This window comes from Emys orbicularis, chromosome 10 (genome assembly GCF_028017835.1).
Source record: "Emys orbicularis isolate rEmyOrb1 chromosome 10, rEmyOrb1.hap1, whole genome shotgun sequence".
Taxonomy (NCBI): Eukaryota; Metazoa; Chordata; order Testudines; family Emydidae; genus Emys; species Emys orbicularis.
Genome location: NC_088692.1, coordinates 10,076,648 through 10,093,777, shown reverse-complemented (window position 1 = coordinate 10,093,777; position 17,130 = coordinate 10,076,648). Strand labels below are relative to the sequence as shown.

The 17,130-nt window shown below is 43.0% G+C and overlaps 1 protein-coding gene across 1 annotated transcript in view; it reads left to right on the top strand.

Annotated features, from left to right (window-relative positions):
• The window catches only part of SDK1 (sidekick cell adhesion molecule 1), a 675,085-nt gene that overhangs the window by 588,361 nt on the left and 69,594 nt on the right, over positions 1 to 17,130 (top strand). Inside the window, exons 29-32 of the mRNA XM_065411886.1 lie at positions 5,015 to 5,209; positions 9,373 to 9,574; positions 14,117 to 14,220; positions 15,418 to 15,488. Of these exons, the coding sequence (XP_065267958.1) occupies positions 5,015 to 5,209; positions 9,373 to 9,574; positions 14,117 to 14,220; positions 15,418 to 15,488 (572 nt within the window). The remainder of the gene's footprint in view (positions 1 to 5,014; positions 5,210 to 9,372; positions 9,575 to 14,116; positions 14,221 to 15,417; positions 15,489 to 17,130) is intronic.

The following is a 17,130-nucleotide window of genomic DNA, read 5'->3' as shown; positions in this document are numbered from 1 at the left end:
CACTTTGAACACTTTCCGTTTACCTCTATTGATTTGCCTTGTTTGATTTTACCCAACTCTTCCTGCATTCTTCCATCCTTTCGTTGTAAAATTCATCAACCTAATAATTTTACCATTTTAATTTCACTTCAGCTTAATTTAACCAAGCTCGACTGTTGCTTAGACCTCCATGCTTCAGATATTGCCTCTGTGTCACTCAAAAACAAGACAAGAATTGCTCTTCCGTGACTGTCTCCTGAGTACTCTGGAACATCAAAGGATGACATAGGAGAGAGTGACCCAAGAAACCAAAGATGCAGATTCCAACTATCTTTCAGGTGCTTTAGTGATAACAAGAGTGAGTTGGGCTTTAGATGTGGTAGCATATACGCCTTCCACTCAGGGTGGTAGGTGGACTGAAGGGAAGGAACACTGGACTTCTGAAGAAACATCTGCGGGAAGAAGGTTGGAGTCTCTGGTTGCATAAACTCTTTTTGAAACCACCAAGAAGGGGAATGCTTTCCCAGACTGCCAGCCAGCAAAACAAATCTGGGAGAGAATGGCGATAGCTTGTATTTTTTCAGATTACACTGAAGGAGTTTGCATAGCTGTCAGACACAAGAGAGTCTACATGTTAATCTTCTTAACAGTTAAACAAGCATTAAGAGTAGTAAGAATTTGTTTTTCTAAAAACTCAGTTATTATAATTTCCTGTATGTCAATCTATTTCCTTGATTAATTTGTACATATGTCTATCATTAGTCTTGGCATTTAGTAATACACTTTTTTCTTTGCATTCATGTCTAATACTTATAACTTTATTTTATAGTTCAGAGGGATTAGAACAGGGAGAAAAGTGCCTAACAATAATTTGCCCTTTAACATACTTACCCTTTAACAACTAGATAGAGTGAGTTTGCTTTTCTCTTAATATTCCATGTTTTTCCTCCAGGTCCTTGTCTTGCTGTTTTACTACTACTTCTTTTCTTCTCTTGTTGTACTTCTTATCTGCCTCTTTCTTCATAGCTCTTGCTACTGTATAAATTCCACAATGCATTCTTTCTACTGTTTCCCCCACTCTGGTCACCTGTATCTGTGCTCTCAATTCTGCTTTCTGTACATGTACAGAAACAGAAACGATCACAACATATCCCTTCCTCTTCTTCCTACTGATCTGTCTTTCTCTGGACTTTAAATAAGACAGACTACTCTAGTGTTAAAGATGCTGAAATACCATGGTGATGAGTGCAGGACGGATGGGAGGCTCGGAACTATAGGTCAAAAGGGATAGATTACATATACTTGCCTGAAAAATGTAAGGCTGGAAAGTTCAAAGTTGGGTACCTCTGAGATATCACTGGGAGTTGTGAGTGCTCAGGACCTATGAAAATCAAATCATTTTTTGTTTAGGTACCTAGTTTTAGTCACCCAACTGTGAAAATGTTAGTTTAAATTTCCTGTTAGCACTGCAGACCAGTATAGCTTTGGGAGAGCAAGATGGATTATCTTCTGGCTCATGGGTCATCAACACACTTGTTAACTGAGCCCTAATTGCACCCTCTTTATTAGTGATGCAGCAGCCAGAAAGTACATAGCTTGATGTTCAGATCTTAGGATGAATTTCAGGGCTATAAGCTTGGAAAACCATCTTTATACTCATCAAATGAAAAAATTTGATCGGGAAGTCACAGAGAAATGTAACAGGGGTGCTAGCCAACACCTGGAAGAGATCTATGTGATTACTCCTCTATAAAAAGCAGCCGGAGGATGCAATGAAGTGGGGAGAGAAATTGTAGAGACTACAGCGAGTGTGAAGGGCTTCTGTAGGGGAGACCTGAGATCAAGGGTGTGTCAGAGAGGAGCCCAGGCATCAGGAGGCACCTGTGGGAAAACCCAGGTGACATTTAAGTCTCAAAGTCTGGGTCCTAGATGCTGCTGCCCAAAGGCTAAGCTCCAGCTAGGAAGAGCTGGGAGAATGGGCTGTGAGAACAGTCTGGGACAGAAGAGCAAGTTGTGCCTGTGAGAGAAGACACCCGCGCGAAGTATAGACTTTTGTAGGGTCATGGTCTTTATTTTGGGACCCTGTGGTCTGTTAAGAACTATTTCTGTTATTAAACTGTGTTAATGACACCCCAGGCAAAGAACTGTTTCTGCTACTAAACCCGCCCATGGCAGGGGTGGTGTTAACCCAGAGGGAAATCTATGTGTCGTTCTTAAGGGACCCTGAAGAGAGGAAAACAGAGGTAGGATGTTGCAAAGCAAGCTCTGGCCATGAAAGGGTGCTTAGGAGATGGCCAACCCTGTTACAAGAGACAGTACATGTAGAGCCTCACCGTGTCATATTACAGTCACTGTTCATAGTAGAACAGCACTTTAAACCACACGCTCAGGTTTCTAATCTGTGCTATCTCAGCTGAGCCTATAATGTTTCTGAGAAACTACCCAAGCTCTTACTATTCACCTTATTTTCCAAAGCCAGAAGTTTCAAACTTGGGTGCCCAAAATTAAGCACCTAAATCCATGTTTATGCACCTAAATAAGTGGCTACATGTACAGAGGTACTGCAAACTCACAGCCCCTAGTGACTTCAATTGGAGCTACAGGTAATCTGAAAAGCAAGCTGGTTATTTAGATGCCTAACTTTATGCACTCAGGTTTGAAAATGTTGGTCTTCCAGTCTATCATCTGTATATGTCATTATTCTTATATGGGCTCAGACCATTGACTCCCTCTCTGTTTTTCACCTGCTGTAATTTGAATACCAAGGAAGACTGGTCTCCTACCCTTGTGCTTGTGTAGCCACGGGGTCTGAAACTCCGGGTCACAGCAGCATACAGTACCAGCATTCAGATTCCCAGTGCTAACAGTTGTCACAGCTTTCTTTATAGCCTCCAAAGAAAAAGACAGGGAAATACAAGGAAGAGAAATTCAATCAGTAACAACATGGAATAGGGGGCCCCACCTGGATCACCCTCCTGCAGCAGGCCATGGCAAGACAGTCTCATTTGCCTCAGTTTCCCCTTTGAGTCCCCATAACTCCATGCAAACTTAACCTCTAGTCCATCAACATTAACATTACCAAAACATAGCTCAAATCATCCCCACCAAAAATCCCAAATAGTCTATTTCCCACACCCAGTGTATATAATCCTTAAAACCCAAGACATCTTGCCCCTAGCTGCCCCGCATACCACAGACTGGTATGCCACAGACAATCATGCCTGGACATTGTCAGTCCTCTCTTTTCCTTGTTCCAGGACAGCCACCCCAGCCCTTCCAACTGGAGTGTAGCCCCACTCTTCCCAGCAGGAACCCCATGGCCTCTCTGCTGGGAGCATCTTTCATTCCCCCTAGCGCTCTCATAGTTACCTTGAGTTCAACTTTCCAGGCCTGGGATGTCAGCAGGTAAGCTCCTCTGCCACTCCCCTGTCTTCAACCCTCTCTGGTCCTCGCTCTCCGGCTTGGAGATGCCAGCCAGCAAACCCCTCTTGCTGCTCTCCTTGCCTTCAACTTTTCCCCAGGAAACACCTTCTGCTTCCTTCCAGGACGTCCTCCAGTCCCACCGGTCTTTGGCAACTCTCACCTGCCTTTCCTGACTGAACCAGTCTGCTCTCTTCTCTGGGTCTCCTGACTAATCCAAGCATCCCTCCTAATTGGCCAAATGGGAGCACCTGCTCTCGTACCCGGGAGCTGTACCTACTTCATTTACTGGGGCCAATCACCCTGTGACACACCATCCCCATCATTACCAGTTTCTGCATACACATATAACACCATTTGTATCCCAGGTAAATTCTATGGTTCACAAGATAATACACATACTCATATACAGAATTCACTCTGAAAGACACAGTAATTCTGTTTGTAGTTCAGAAGATCAGCAAAGGTTTGGCAGAAATCTGTCACGACTGAGTTCAGCTGTTTTGTTTTGTGAGGGTTTTTTGGCCATTACCCTCTCTCATGTAACTTGATGAAGCATTTAACAGTTCTGACTTTATTCAGCTTGGACAACGGAGCACCACACAAGTTCTAGTATGAATTGATTTTGGAACATAGCCGCTGGACTAAAAGTTGCCAATGAGCTCCAGGAGAAAGAGAACCTGGTGCAGTTGCTAGCATTTCCAGAATGGGTTTGAACATTTGGTATTCTCTCTTTGGGGGACAGTTGTTGTTTGTGGTGTGTGAGAATCCTGGACACACTAGTTTGCACAGTTGGATCATTAATAATGTGTGATAAACTGTAAACTCATAACCATCAGAAAGGCTTGAGAGGAGATTAGAGTCGACAGAGCAGAATCTACTAAACAGATGAAGTGCAGTATCAGCTTTTCAGCATAAGGGGTATTTTTCAAGCAGGACCCCACAGTCTCCTGATCTTCTGCAGTGAAGGAGAAGAGCAGGAACACCAAGTGATTAAAAGAAAGAGGCTTGTAGCATCAACTACAGCATGAATTCTAGGTCTACACATGGGCAGGAAAGATGAAAAAAGATAACTCCAAACAGATGTGAAAATTAACTGTGTGTGAGATAGGAAAGTTGCACTACCTAAGCGATCTGAATGCCCATGTTTTAAAAAATTCTCAATCAGCATGCTCTGATCTGCGGTAAATGTGTATGTGTCGGGGGGAGGGGAACAGTAGGGGGAGATTAGTTTCAGTGAAATGACTTGGCCTGTCAAAGTCAATTGTGTGGACTCTATTGGTTCCTGTGGCATTCTCTCAGTGTACCAATATGCTCAGGAAAGATTAAACTGTTTTCATATCCCATTCTGGTGAAGGATGAAAAGTGAAACGAGTTTCATGGTGGATTAATACTCAGAAGGCCCTTCCATTCATCACAACGTGTGTAATTTCCCTGATAATGTACTGCATCTGGCTGGGGGAGGGGTTGTTATAAAGCTGAATTACTTTGTTTTGCCTTCAAATAAATAAGTAATTAGGATGAACTAATAGTCTTGGCATTTTTCCCCCACTAAAAGATTGAAAAACAACCCTAACCTCTCTTCGCTCTTCTGCTTTTGTTGCTATGAATTCAGGATATCAAATTGCATACCGCCTGGCAACCAGCAGCCCTAACAAGTTCACCACAGTGGAAGTTGGCTCAACAGTCAGACAGTTCACAGCTACCGATCTCAGCCCTGAGTCTGCATACATCTTCCGGACATCTGCCAAGACCAGACAGGGCTGGGGAGAGCCTTTGGAAGCCACAGTAATCACTACAGAAAAGAGGGGTAATGCCTGTAGTCATCATGGCTTCACCAGTACAATGAATGTGATGGATTGTAGGAGATTGAACTTTTCCCATCAAGCAGTGTGTTGACCATGTACAACCCCCTTCTGCAGTCAGATATTTTCTTTCAGGTCTTTGCTGAACTTCTAAATAAAACATTTAGGCAGCAGTCTCAGGAAAAAAAGAAGATTAATTGCACTAATTAGGAGAGGCAGCTGTGAGCAGATACTGTGCAGGCTTCCCCCACACTGCCCTGCCACTGCACCTCAGTTCTGACCTAAGGACTTCCCTGTTATTCCATTCTTTGGCTCTAATGCACACTGCCAGGGCATCCCCAGATTTTAATCTGGCTCAGAATTATTAACTACATTCCAAATCCAGAGTCACCTCTGCCCTCAATTTACACCTGTGGAACCTCATTGGTGACAGTGAGGTTGCACAGGTGTAACTGAATCCAGTTAAATACCAAGGAGATGGGTTCCTCAGAAATATTATAGAAAAAATAAGAGATGACAGAATCTGATCTGTAGAATTTTTGGTACTGGTATTTTCACATAAGCAGGAAAGAATCCCACTTGCCTTGGAGATCCTCAATTTAGTCTGAGGATCTGACAGAAAAACTTTTTTTTTTTTTACTTGTAAACTAAGAAAAGTTGATTGGCCTGAGAGAAAATAAGTATGGAACTCCAACATACCAATTATACAGAATCACTTTTCAGAGTAGAACCACATTTCATGAGGAGGCAATAACAAGAAAGCCCAATATAAGCAAGCCTGATAGTTCAACTGGTAGCCCTCCTGCCGATCGTGGGATCAGCTTGCAGACTTTGGCTCTTGCCTAGTTCTGACATGACTGTGTAACACTAGGGGATTTTGCATTTTATTTCTCAGTTCATAAAATATGATTGTCCAACAAGTTCTAGATCTGAATCTGAATCCTTCCTGTACCATCGATGTGAGGGGCCTGAACAAGGCTCCACCATCCCTATGTATCTCACTGTTTTCTGGAATGGCTACTTTATTGTGTTTCTATAACTTTTTTACAAGCATACCATTGTTGGCCTATTGCTCCATCCCCAACCTGGAAGACCAGTGGGGCTGGGGTTTTTTTGTCTGGTCCCAACCATTTGACCTGTCCAGCTTGGGTGGCCCTACCAGGAGTTAAAACTTCCACTGCCATAGCTCTCAGGGTCAGTGGAACACACAAGTTTTCTTGTCGCATCAAGGTGCCGTCCCCAGGGAAGAAAAATACCTGTAGAATTTTTTTTAAAATACACATGCTAACAGTCCCATCCATCTTCCAGACTGATAAGCCTGAGATCTCCTCACCCATAACTGCTGTTGCCCAAGTGGAAGGTTAAAAAATGCATGGAACTTTCCAATAAAGTGTAGACGAGAACCCCAATGTCCTGGGAAACATTCTCTTTCTCAAAAATAGCCATTCTAATTTCCAACGCTGCACATTAGCTGTTGCTGAGCACATAATAGCCCACTGCATAATTCCCACTTTCACTGCAATAACAATGTTCTCCATTATCATCAAGCCCGTAGGGATATCTTGAATGTGAGAGTCATTATATAAAGCAAAACCTTTCCCTCTCTAATAGCTGGCTACGTGTCCCTGCATGTATCCCATAAAGTTGAGACCAGCTGTCTGGTCTGTGTGTCTGGGAGAGAAAGAAAAATGGTGACACTCATATCAATAAGATGAGAGGAAATGCATAAGGTGCAGCTGTTCAGTTAGGAAACAAACGAATATGAAAGTCTTTATAGTGTGTGCTTTCATGAATGAATATTCACTTCTCCACTAATAACATTCACTTAATATCAAATAAAGATGGAAGTTTCAAAGGAGTTTAAAACAGATAGGCATCCAAGTCTCATTGAAACTCAGTCAGGATTTGACACCTGACTCCTTTAGGCTAGTGGTAGCCCAGCTGGATTAGAACAGCCCATGCTGTGAGCTCAGCATCAGTCTTGAAATGGTTCAGCAATAAACAAACTCCAAATTTGGCTGTCTGCACCTTTCAACTAACAAGTAAACATAAAAGGTATCTATTTTGTTGCAGTGTTTTAAGTAAAGGCCCTGATCCGGCCCTGGGGTTCTGGGTTAACACTTAGGAGCTCCTCTCCTGTCCCAGCACTCCCCCATTACAAGAGGTGAGGCAGGCAAGCCTTCTGAACAGGACTGCTAGCTCCCGATTGGCCAGTGTCTCCTCTTGGCCCTTTCAGGCCCCTGGAGGACTAAGGCTTTTTGATTGCCCAGCCTGACTGGATTTTCCTTAAGCTGGGGGGCATCAGGCACTGGCATCTCCAGCAGGAGGCAGCGAAGGCATGGTAGACCCCCACTACAAAGATTCCTATGAAAATCCAAGTCTAAAACTTTATATATATGGTGCTTGTTATGACTTAATTATCACAAGGTGCTTCATGGCAATAGTTATAGCTAGACAGCATGGTATTTCTTGATCCTTTGGATTTACACTTTACTATAATGCCCTTCCAGATAGTGACACTTGCTGGTTAGAGCGGAGCTAATGAGCCTTGAGATTCTCCATTGTTAAACTTAACAAGAAACTCTTGCCCCTGCCTGTGAAAAAGTTCTGTGAGTCTTGTGAACTGGCTTAGTTACTTCTGTGGGAAAGTTAACCTTTGAGTTTGCTTGTGGCTAAACTCCAGTAATGGGGGACCTCTGTAGGAATAGTTTCCTACTAAATGTTAGGGAATTTTTTTTGACAAAAAAGAAGATGCTAATGGGTCATCAAGACTTTAACAACAGACTAAAACCCTGTCATGGGAAACTGGATACAAGATGTGATCTGCCCAAAATTGCAAGCTAGTCAAAGTTTACCAAATGAGAGTATTAAAGCCCCACAAGACTTTACCAGGTACTCACTTCATCTAATAGAATAACCCTGAAACCGTCTAGTCCTGCCAGTGCAAGACAGTGACCTTTACGTTTAACTCTGCGATGCACACTACTGGCACTTGCGGACTCTGTATGGCTAATAGCTTACAATTCTTTTGGCATTCATGCGTCAGCAAGAGCGTGCTGCAGAGAAATGCCAAGCCATAAAGGAAATGTTTTGAGTTGGGGTGGGGGAGAGGGAATGAAGTGCTCTTCATACAAAGCTAGGAGAATCATGCAGTCAGAGGTGTGTGTTTATGGAAACAAGTGCTGATTAAGTTGAATCATATCACTTCTTGAAGGCAAGTCACTGTGGTGTCTCCAATCAATTCCTGCTTTATTACATGCCACACATTTTAATCAGAATCAATAAACTTCATGATAAACAATTAAACAATTATTTCTCACTCTATTGAGTTTCTCTATTGAAATCAATGGGGTGAGCAGATACACTGACAAGGGAGAGGAGATCTATATTCAAACTGTTAGGTACTGCCTTTTGCAGCACCTGCATTCCCATTCTTTACCTCATATGAAAGATATTAACCATTAATTGCTCTGGAGAGTTCCCCATCTGCGCTGGGACTAGCTGTCTTGCCTCTGCAGGCTCAAGGTCAATAAGTGTGTAGGAAGAAAGAGGGGAGGGTCTGACCAGTGAGCTGAATGAGGCACTTAGGCTCCAATTCTCCACTCCGCCAAGCTGTGCTCTGACATTGTGGACAACAGCAGCCACAGGAAGATGGGTGTGGTTTCTAGATCTTCGACCAGCTGGCTCAAGTGAAAGTTAGAGTAACAATGTGGTCTCCTTTACTTCTGCTGCTGGCCCATGAGGGATCAGGCATAGTGAAATTGGACCACCACACTCCAGTGCACCCTGACGCATACCCTCCTCCCATGTATGCTGGGGCAAGGGAGCAGCTCTTTGTCCAAGGAGGTGTGTGTAGAGGGTGAAGGTGTTCTCTGGTCTCTAGAGATATAAAATTTATTGATTACAAGATCTGGCTATTTGAGAGCATGGCCAACCAGAGGTGTCTTTTTTTTCCCCTAGAGAGCCAAGGATCATTCCTAACACTCCTCTTTGCAAGTGAAACATGAGATATGGTACAGAATGTCTTCTTCACTGTTTCATGCAGTAAATTTAAAAGCAGCAGCTCAGTAATCTGTTGCATTGCATCTGGGAAGTTCCATGAACATCTCTAGATTTGTCTAGCTTGAGTTTCTTCCCACAGTAATACCCATTGTTTGCTTAATTGCAGAGCGGCCAGCGCCTCCCAGAGAGCTGAGGATACCCCAGTCTGAGGTGTCATCACAGAGCCTGCAGTTACAATGGGTTCCTGGTAGTGATGGATCTTCACCAATACGGTACTTCACTGTGCAAGTGCGGGAGCTACCAAATGAAGAATGGAAAACCTATTCCTCTTCCATCAGTCATGAGGCAACGTCCTGTGTTATTGAGAGGTATTACATAACATCAGAGGGTCATAGAAAGTACAATACATACCATTCCAAATATTTTATAATTTCAAAGCACTAAGCAAACATTAGATAATGAAACCTCGCAACCCTTCTGTGAGGCTGGTAAGTAATGGTCACTATCCCTGTTTTAGAGGTGGCAAAGCTGAGATACACAGGTTTAGTAACTTGCCTAAGGACGTCCCACAAATCTAATTCAGAGTTGATTCAAATCTAATTCAGAGTTAACCATTTCTAGGCTCCTCCCCCAATGTTTAGTATACTAGACCATAGAATCATAGAATTGTAGGACTGAGAGAGACCTCAAGAGTTTATCTAGTCCAGTCTCCTGCACTCGTGGCAGAACTAAGTATTAGGTAGACTATTCCTGGCAGGTGTTTGTCTAACCTGCTCTTAAAAATCTCCAATGATGCAGATTCCACAATCTCCCTGGGCAATTTATTCCAGTGCTTAACCACCCTGATATTTAGGAAGTTTTTCCTAATGTCCAACCTAAACCGCTGTTGCTGCAATTCAAGCTCGTTGCTTCTTGTCCTATCCTCAGAGATTAAGGAGGACAATTTGTTACCCTAATCCTTGCAACAACCTTTTATAAACTTGAAAACTGTTATCACGTCACCTCTCAGTCTTCTCTTCTCCAGACTAAACAAACCCAATTTTTTCAATCTTTCCTCATAGGTCAAGTTTTCTAGACCGCTAGTCATTTTTGTTGCTCTTCTCTGGACTTTCTCCAATTTGTCCACATCTTTCCTGAAATGTGGCGCAGAACTGGACATAATACTCCAGCTGAGGCTGTATTAGTGCGGAGTACAGTGGGAGAATTACTTCTTGTGTCTTGCTTAGCACTCCTGCTAATACATCCCACAATGATGTTTGCCTTTTTTGCAACAGTGTTACACTGTTGACTCATATGTATCTTGTAATCCACTATGACCCCCAGATCCCTTCCCACAGTACTCCTTCCTAGGCAGTCATTTCCCATTTTGTATGTGTGCAACCGACTGTTCCTTCCTAAGTGGAGCACTTTGCATTTGTCCTTATTGAATTTCATCCTATTTACTTCAGACCATTTCTCCAGTTTGTCCAGATCATTTTGAATTTTAATCCTATCCTCCAAAGCACTTGCAACCCCTCCCAGCTTGGTATCATCTGCAAATTTTATAACTATACGCTCTATGCCATTATCTAAATCATTGATGAAGATATTGAACAGAACTGATCCCCACGATATGCCCTTCCAGCTTGACTGTGAACCATTGATAATTACTCTCTGGGAACCCTATAGTAGCTTCATCTAGGTTGTATTTCCCTAGTTTGTTTATGAGAAGGTCATAGGAGACAGTATTAAAAGACTTACTAAAGTCAAGATATACCACATCTACCACTTCCCCCCATCCACAAGTCTTGTTACCCTGTCAAAGAAAGCTATTGGGTTGCTTTGATACAATTTGTTCTTGACAAATCTATGCTGACAGTTACTTATCACCTTAGGTGTTTGCAAATTGATTGTTTAACTATTTGCTCCATTATCTTTCCGGGTACTGAAGTTAAGATGACTGCTTTGTAATTCCTTGGGTTGTCCTTATTTCCCTTTTTATAGATGGGCACTATATTAGCCCTTTTCCAGTCCTCTGGAATCTCTCCCATCTTCCATGACTTTTAGAAGATCATCGCTGTCGTGGAAGACGGGAGAGATTCCAGAGGATTGGAAAAGGGCAAGTATAGGGCCCATCTATAAAAAGGGGAATAAGGGCAACCCGGGGAATTACAGACCAGTCAGTTTAACATAATGTTTCTCCTTGTAGGTCATCTTTTCCAGCCCTCTGACTCCAGTGCTCTGGAAAATACAAATAGTTACAGAACTTTCAATAGAGGCTTATGTTAAAATTCACCCCATCAATGCAATGTGATTATTTCTGTGGGAGCCCTTGACCTTTTTTCAGAGGAAATGAGGGCCATTTTATCTGTATTTTCCATACTGAAATGTATAGATTACATTAGTGTTTAAACTGTGTTATCCAGCCTTAATTAGCTCCTGAGAGATAGTGGGTATGTCTCAGCACTGGGGAGGGGGGGATTCTCAGCACAAGGGGAGACACTCACACTAGCTTGATCAGAGCTAGTGGGCTAAAAATAGAATGTAGCTGTGGCAGCGCAACCAGTGGGAGGGGCTGGCTACCTTGAGTACATGGTTAGTGTCTTGGACAAGTATGGTGGAGAGGGATAGCTCAGTGGTTTGAGCATTGGCCTGCTAAACCCAGTGTTATGAGCTCAATCCTTGAGGGGGCCATTTAGGGATCTGGGGCAAAAATCTGTCTGGGGATTGGTTCTGCTTTGAGCAGGGGGTTGGACTAGATGATCTCCTGAGGTCCCTTCTAACCCTGATATTCTAATGCAGTTGGGGTAGCTAGCCCTTCCTGGCACTCATGCTGATGTGCCAACGTTCTATTTTTAGCATTCTAGTTCTAGCGTGAATCTGATTCCTCAAGCTGGGAATCACACTCACAGCTCAAAGTGTAGACCTACCTGATATGCTGGAATTAAAGTTCTTTTAAAGTTCTACTGAAGCCATTGACAGCCTATGAGAAGTTATTCACGTTGCAGTCCTATTCCCCCACTGACCTGCCAATGTAAGTAAGGTTGTATCTAAAAGGCCATTGGCATGCTGAGAATATGGTGTCCAAGAAGTTAAGATGTAGATTTGTATTGCCTGTTAAAAAAAAATATCAAACAGTGGCTTCTGGTGCATAGCAGGAGCACTTACTTATTAGTCATGTGCCCAGGGACATAAACAAATTGCTACTACCCTTTGTCTAATTGTGCAGGAAAAATAAAACTTGAAGATTGTAGGACAAATGCAGACCTGATGCATTGTCCTCAGTGGAGTTACATCAGGCCTGAATTATGCCTGGTGTCTTTCTAGTCAAGGCCTCTGAAATCAAGGAGACCAGCTATGTATTTTGGAATTGACATGATCATTATTGAAAACCAAAGATTTGTATTTCAAAAAAGACCATTTAAGTTGCTGAAGGAGAGTGTCAGTTTTCTAATAGGGTAGAACTAAGGAAAACATTTCTTCTCCACCTTGCTAAAAGCATTTTCCTGGGGGAATCTAGAAAAGCAATATTTTGTGTGCCACTAGACTATTGCCCATCCCTCAATGGTTAATCATCCTGTGAAGGAATGTGCTACCCCTCTAACGGAAAGACTGGAGTCTGCAGCTGGGACAGCCTAGAGGGTAATCAAGGAGGCCCTGCCCTAGGGCTGGGCTTTATAAATAAGAAGAAGAGGCTCAGCTGCAGAGTAGAAGCCATGCAGGTGGCATGAGGTTTTTGCTCAGGCTCCAGCAGACCAGCCTTACAAGGCTTAGAGGGTTGGTGTTATGGACTTCAAGTTTTGGGAGCTCTGAATCAGGGTCCAGTGGTGAGGACCTTATGAAATTTGTTGTAATTACTCCCATCCTGAAGCCTTTTTATAAAGGGACGTGCTGTTTTGTTAATGTGTGTTGGGTTCTCCTTGCCCTGAGCTGATAAAGCAAACCTTTTGCTGCCCAATTGGGAAATTAAGGTGGGACACACCTGCAACACCACACTGGGATGCAAAGGAGTGCAGAGGGACTGCTCACCCCTTTACACATTCCTTCCCAATTGTTTTTTTGGATCTGTAGTCACAATTGCATCTGCTGGCTGGTGGACAGATACTTCCAATTAATTAACTAAACTCCCCATAACTTGTAGCCCTGAAATTGAAGCTCTTGAAGGTGAGTCAACAGAAAAGCTAGAAGAAGCTTTGCTAAGGTTATATCAGTTGGAAGTTGCTCTTTGCATATCTTAAAGCCATGCGTATACAAAAGAACTGTAGAGAATCTGCAGTCACTGTCTATACCAAATATTTCAGAGAATAGCATTAGCTTGAAATTGAATAGGAATGAAACATGCCAATCTTGCAGCATGATCTAGAGGATTAACTGGGAGACTGGTGGCCTCAGAGTTAATGCCTGCTGTGCTGTTGACTCACTGGGTGGCTCTGGGGAAATCATCTAACCTCTCTTTAGCTCAGTTTCCCTATCTGTAAAATGAGGATGATAGTCTTTAGCTGCTCCACAGGTGTGTTGTGAGGATATATTACATAAAATATGAACAGTGCTCTGAAGCTCTGAAACACTAATATACATGCTGAATTCTATTATTAATACGACGTGCCCTGTTCCAGAACCAAAAGCTACCATAGATCTGTCTGTGAATCATAGCTATGACTATTCTGTAGACCATCAAGAGCACAGAATGCCTGTCTTTAAGAACTCTGTCCAGTCGATATTTGAGAAGGTGATGACAACAGTGGAGAGTTTGAGCAAATCCAGTGCTACTAGGAAGAAGGACAAGGCCAGATAGAAAGGGAGGAGTCTTAAAAGGAGATGGACTATTCTAATAATTTCATTTGCCTTTGGGCAGGTTCTTTGTAAGAGGTTTGGTCTCAGACAGCTTGTGAAGAGAATTCGTCCCTCATCCTCATTATTATGTTTTACAGGCTGAACCCATTTACCTCTTATAAGCTGCGTCTGAAAGCAACCAATGATATTGGAGATAGTGACTTCAGTGCTGAGACAGAAGCAGTCACTACTCTGCAGGATGGTAAGAAAGATGGAGAGGGAATATGATCCCGCCCTTGGCATGAGATGGGGCCTGGGTAGAGCTCGCTATAACCTCTAGAACACACTTTCCAGTGGATTTAATTCTATTGTGTGCCTTAGACTGTGGTACCCACCCAGTTAAAAACAGTTCTGTTCACAAACAATTGATATGGGTGGTAAAGAGCTGAATTAATAACAGGCAGCTTTAAGTGTCCTGGTATGCCCTCTGAAAATGAACCAAGTTTTCAAGAGTCTCCAAATGGAATTAAACTCTGTTTCATTGGTTTCCAAACTCTGTGCCAACCATTATCTTTGCAGAAATTGAATAATTTACAAGGGATCATTAAAAATAAATGTGGAGCTGTGCATATGTTTGAAGAAATGTCTTCAATTGTTTTCACTCATGATCCACATTAGGCTGCAGTCCATCCAAATGGCTGAGGTGTGTTTAATTTACTTTGAGTTTAGTTACAGGGAATCCAGAACCGTTTGGCCTCCTTAGAATCAAATGGGTAAAAACTGCAAAAATTCTCATCTCCTTAGCAAACTGTAATCGTTTATTCTGCTGAGCAAACCTAGTGCATTACACTGTGGAGAGCTGTGAGCGCCTGATAAGCTTTTCCTTCTTTATTTCTGAGCTGATACATACTGGGTGTTAAGAGAGGTAGCCTAGACCAGTGGTTCTCAAACTAGGGCCGCCGCTTGTTCAGGGAAAGCCCCTGGCAGGCCAGGCCAGTTTGTTTACCTGCCACGTCCGCAGGTTTGGCTGATCGCGGCTCCCACTGGCCGCGGTCGGCCACTCGAGGCCAATGGGGGCTGCAGGAAGGGCAGCCAGCACATCCCTCGGCCCGCGCCCTTCCCACAGCCCCCATTGGCCTAGAGCGGCGAACCACGGCCAGTGGGAGCCGCGATCTGCCGAACCAGCGGACGCGGCAGGTAAACAAACCGGCCCACCAGGGGCTTTCCCTGAACAAGCGGCGGCCCTAGTTTGAGAACCACTGGCCTAGACAGAGGGGAAGTATGGTAGGTAACTGGCCATGCATAGGAGTACTCTTGTCCACTCTCTTTCCATTGAGCAACATAACACTGAAGCTGGGACAGAAAGATCAGTAGTGAAGGAAGGAGGGGTTGATGGAGTAAGTTTTCTGTGTTTTGCCACAGTATTATAACCTTTTATTGTGTTTTGGATTTTGTTTAGTTCCAGGTGAACCTCCACATTCTGTGTCAGTAACTCCCCACACTACCTCCTCTGTCCTCGTTCAGTGGCAGGTAGGTAAAATACAAAAATTACTAGAACATTTCTACAGTGACCTAAGATTGATGAACCTTGTTCGCCTAATGGCACAATGCAGTGAATAACTACTCTGCAAAGCAAGTATTAAAGCACACTAGAAAGACTGCAGCCTAGTTCCCTGCTGCTGATCCAGTTATATGTTATGATGAAAGATGTAAATTTCTGGTTCCTGGCTTTTAGTCTAAGGGGGACTGGGTAGTTATGCACCTTGAGGGAGACAGGAGACATAAAGGGGTTTCTACAGATGCCTGAGAATGTTTCTCTTACAAGTAGTACTGTCATCTTGCTGTTATTACTAGGTATCACAGTTTGCCTGTACAATACACAGCAGAGTCATTGTCAGAGTTGGTAAGGATCAGGGAACAAAAATCTCATTCAGTTCAGATTGCATATAATCTCCTTCAGTTGATAAAACAGGCAAATGTGCTGTGTCTAAGACAACATTCAGACCTCCAAGGAATTCCACGTACACTTGGGCTCTTCCATTCTTTAGACCTCAAAAAGAAAGTTTCTCCAGAATAATGGATGCTGAGAGTAACCATGCCATATCTGCTTTAGAAATATATGCATTTTCAGTTTCTATTCCTATTTTTTCAGTCTGGCCTGGGGCTACTTAGATTTCCTGGAACTCTTTGTGTGCTATTACTCAAGACTTCCTCTTGCTAGTGAGCATTAATACAGAAAACCCAATGGGTTAACCCATTGGATCTGTGACCTGTGCCAGAAATTCTGTCCCACCCCATGCCTAAGATAGACTTCTGCCCAAATAAGAAGTGCATCTTTGACAGGTTGCATTCTAGCGGAAAACATACTGTTTACAGTGTAGACCAGGCTTCCTGCATGTTGGAAGAATTTTCTTTTATGTATGGGGGCCTGTTTATTGCCATGCAACAGTACTTAGAAGGTATGTCTGGCTATTCAAATGAGTAGTGAGCACATGTTCATGCAGCAACGCACTTTTACTGCATGTTGACAAATGGAAGACGTATTGAACAACTTTACCAATGGAGCTAGTATAGGTATTAATCAATTGCCCCACCTCCAAATCAATGTAGTCCTTTGCAAGGACAAACAGGGAATGTGAAATGTAGTGTACAATTTTTAAAAAAAATTGTCCAATTGACTGGTTATTGGGGGGGCAATTAATGTGAAATAGGTGGTTGTTTAGGTAACTGGATCCTTTATACTTCATGAAAACTAAATGGGATAGTTGTGCCAGAGCCACGTCAAGGGAGTTGCAGTCAATTACTTGTCATTACGACATGTCTTATATGGGATCACAGTAATTCAGCCGTACTTTATTTTTCAAATAAATACAAATCTCAAATCCCACAGTAGCCTACAACTAACAGGGCATTCTACATCAGTGTTAAAGAAGAATATAAAACTGAAAACACCAGCCAGTCTAAATGGGGAGGAGGGGAAAGAAGACTGTCGAGTTCCAAGCAAACCTGAATTTTTAACTTTGTATGTTAATAACTCACAAAATAAAATCCAAATGCACCATCTCTCTTTGAATCCACTTATAGACTTTAAGGTCAAAAGGGACCAGTGTGATCATCTGGTCTGATCTCCTGCGCACTGCAGGCCACAGAACCTCACCCACCCACTCCTGTA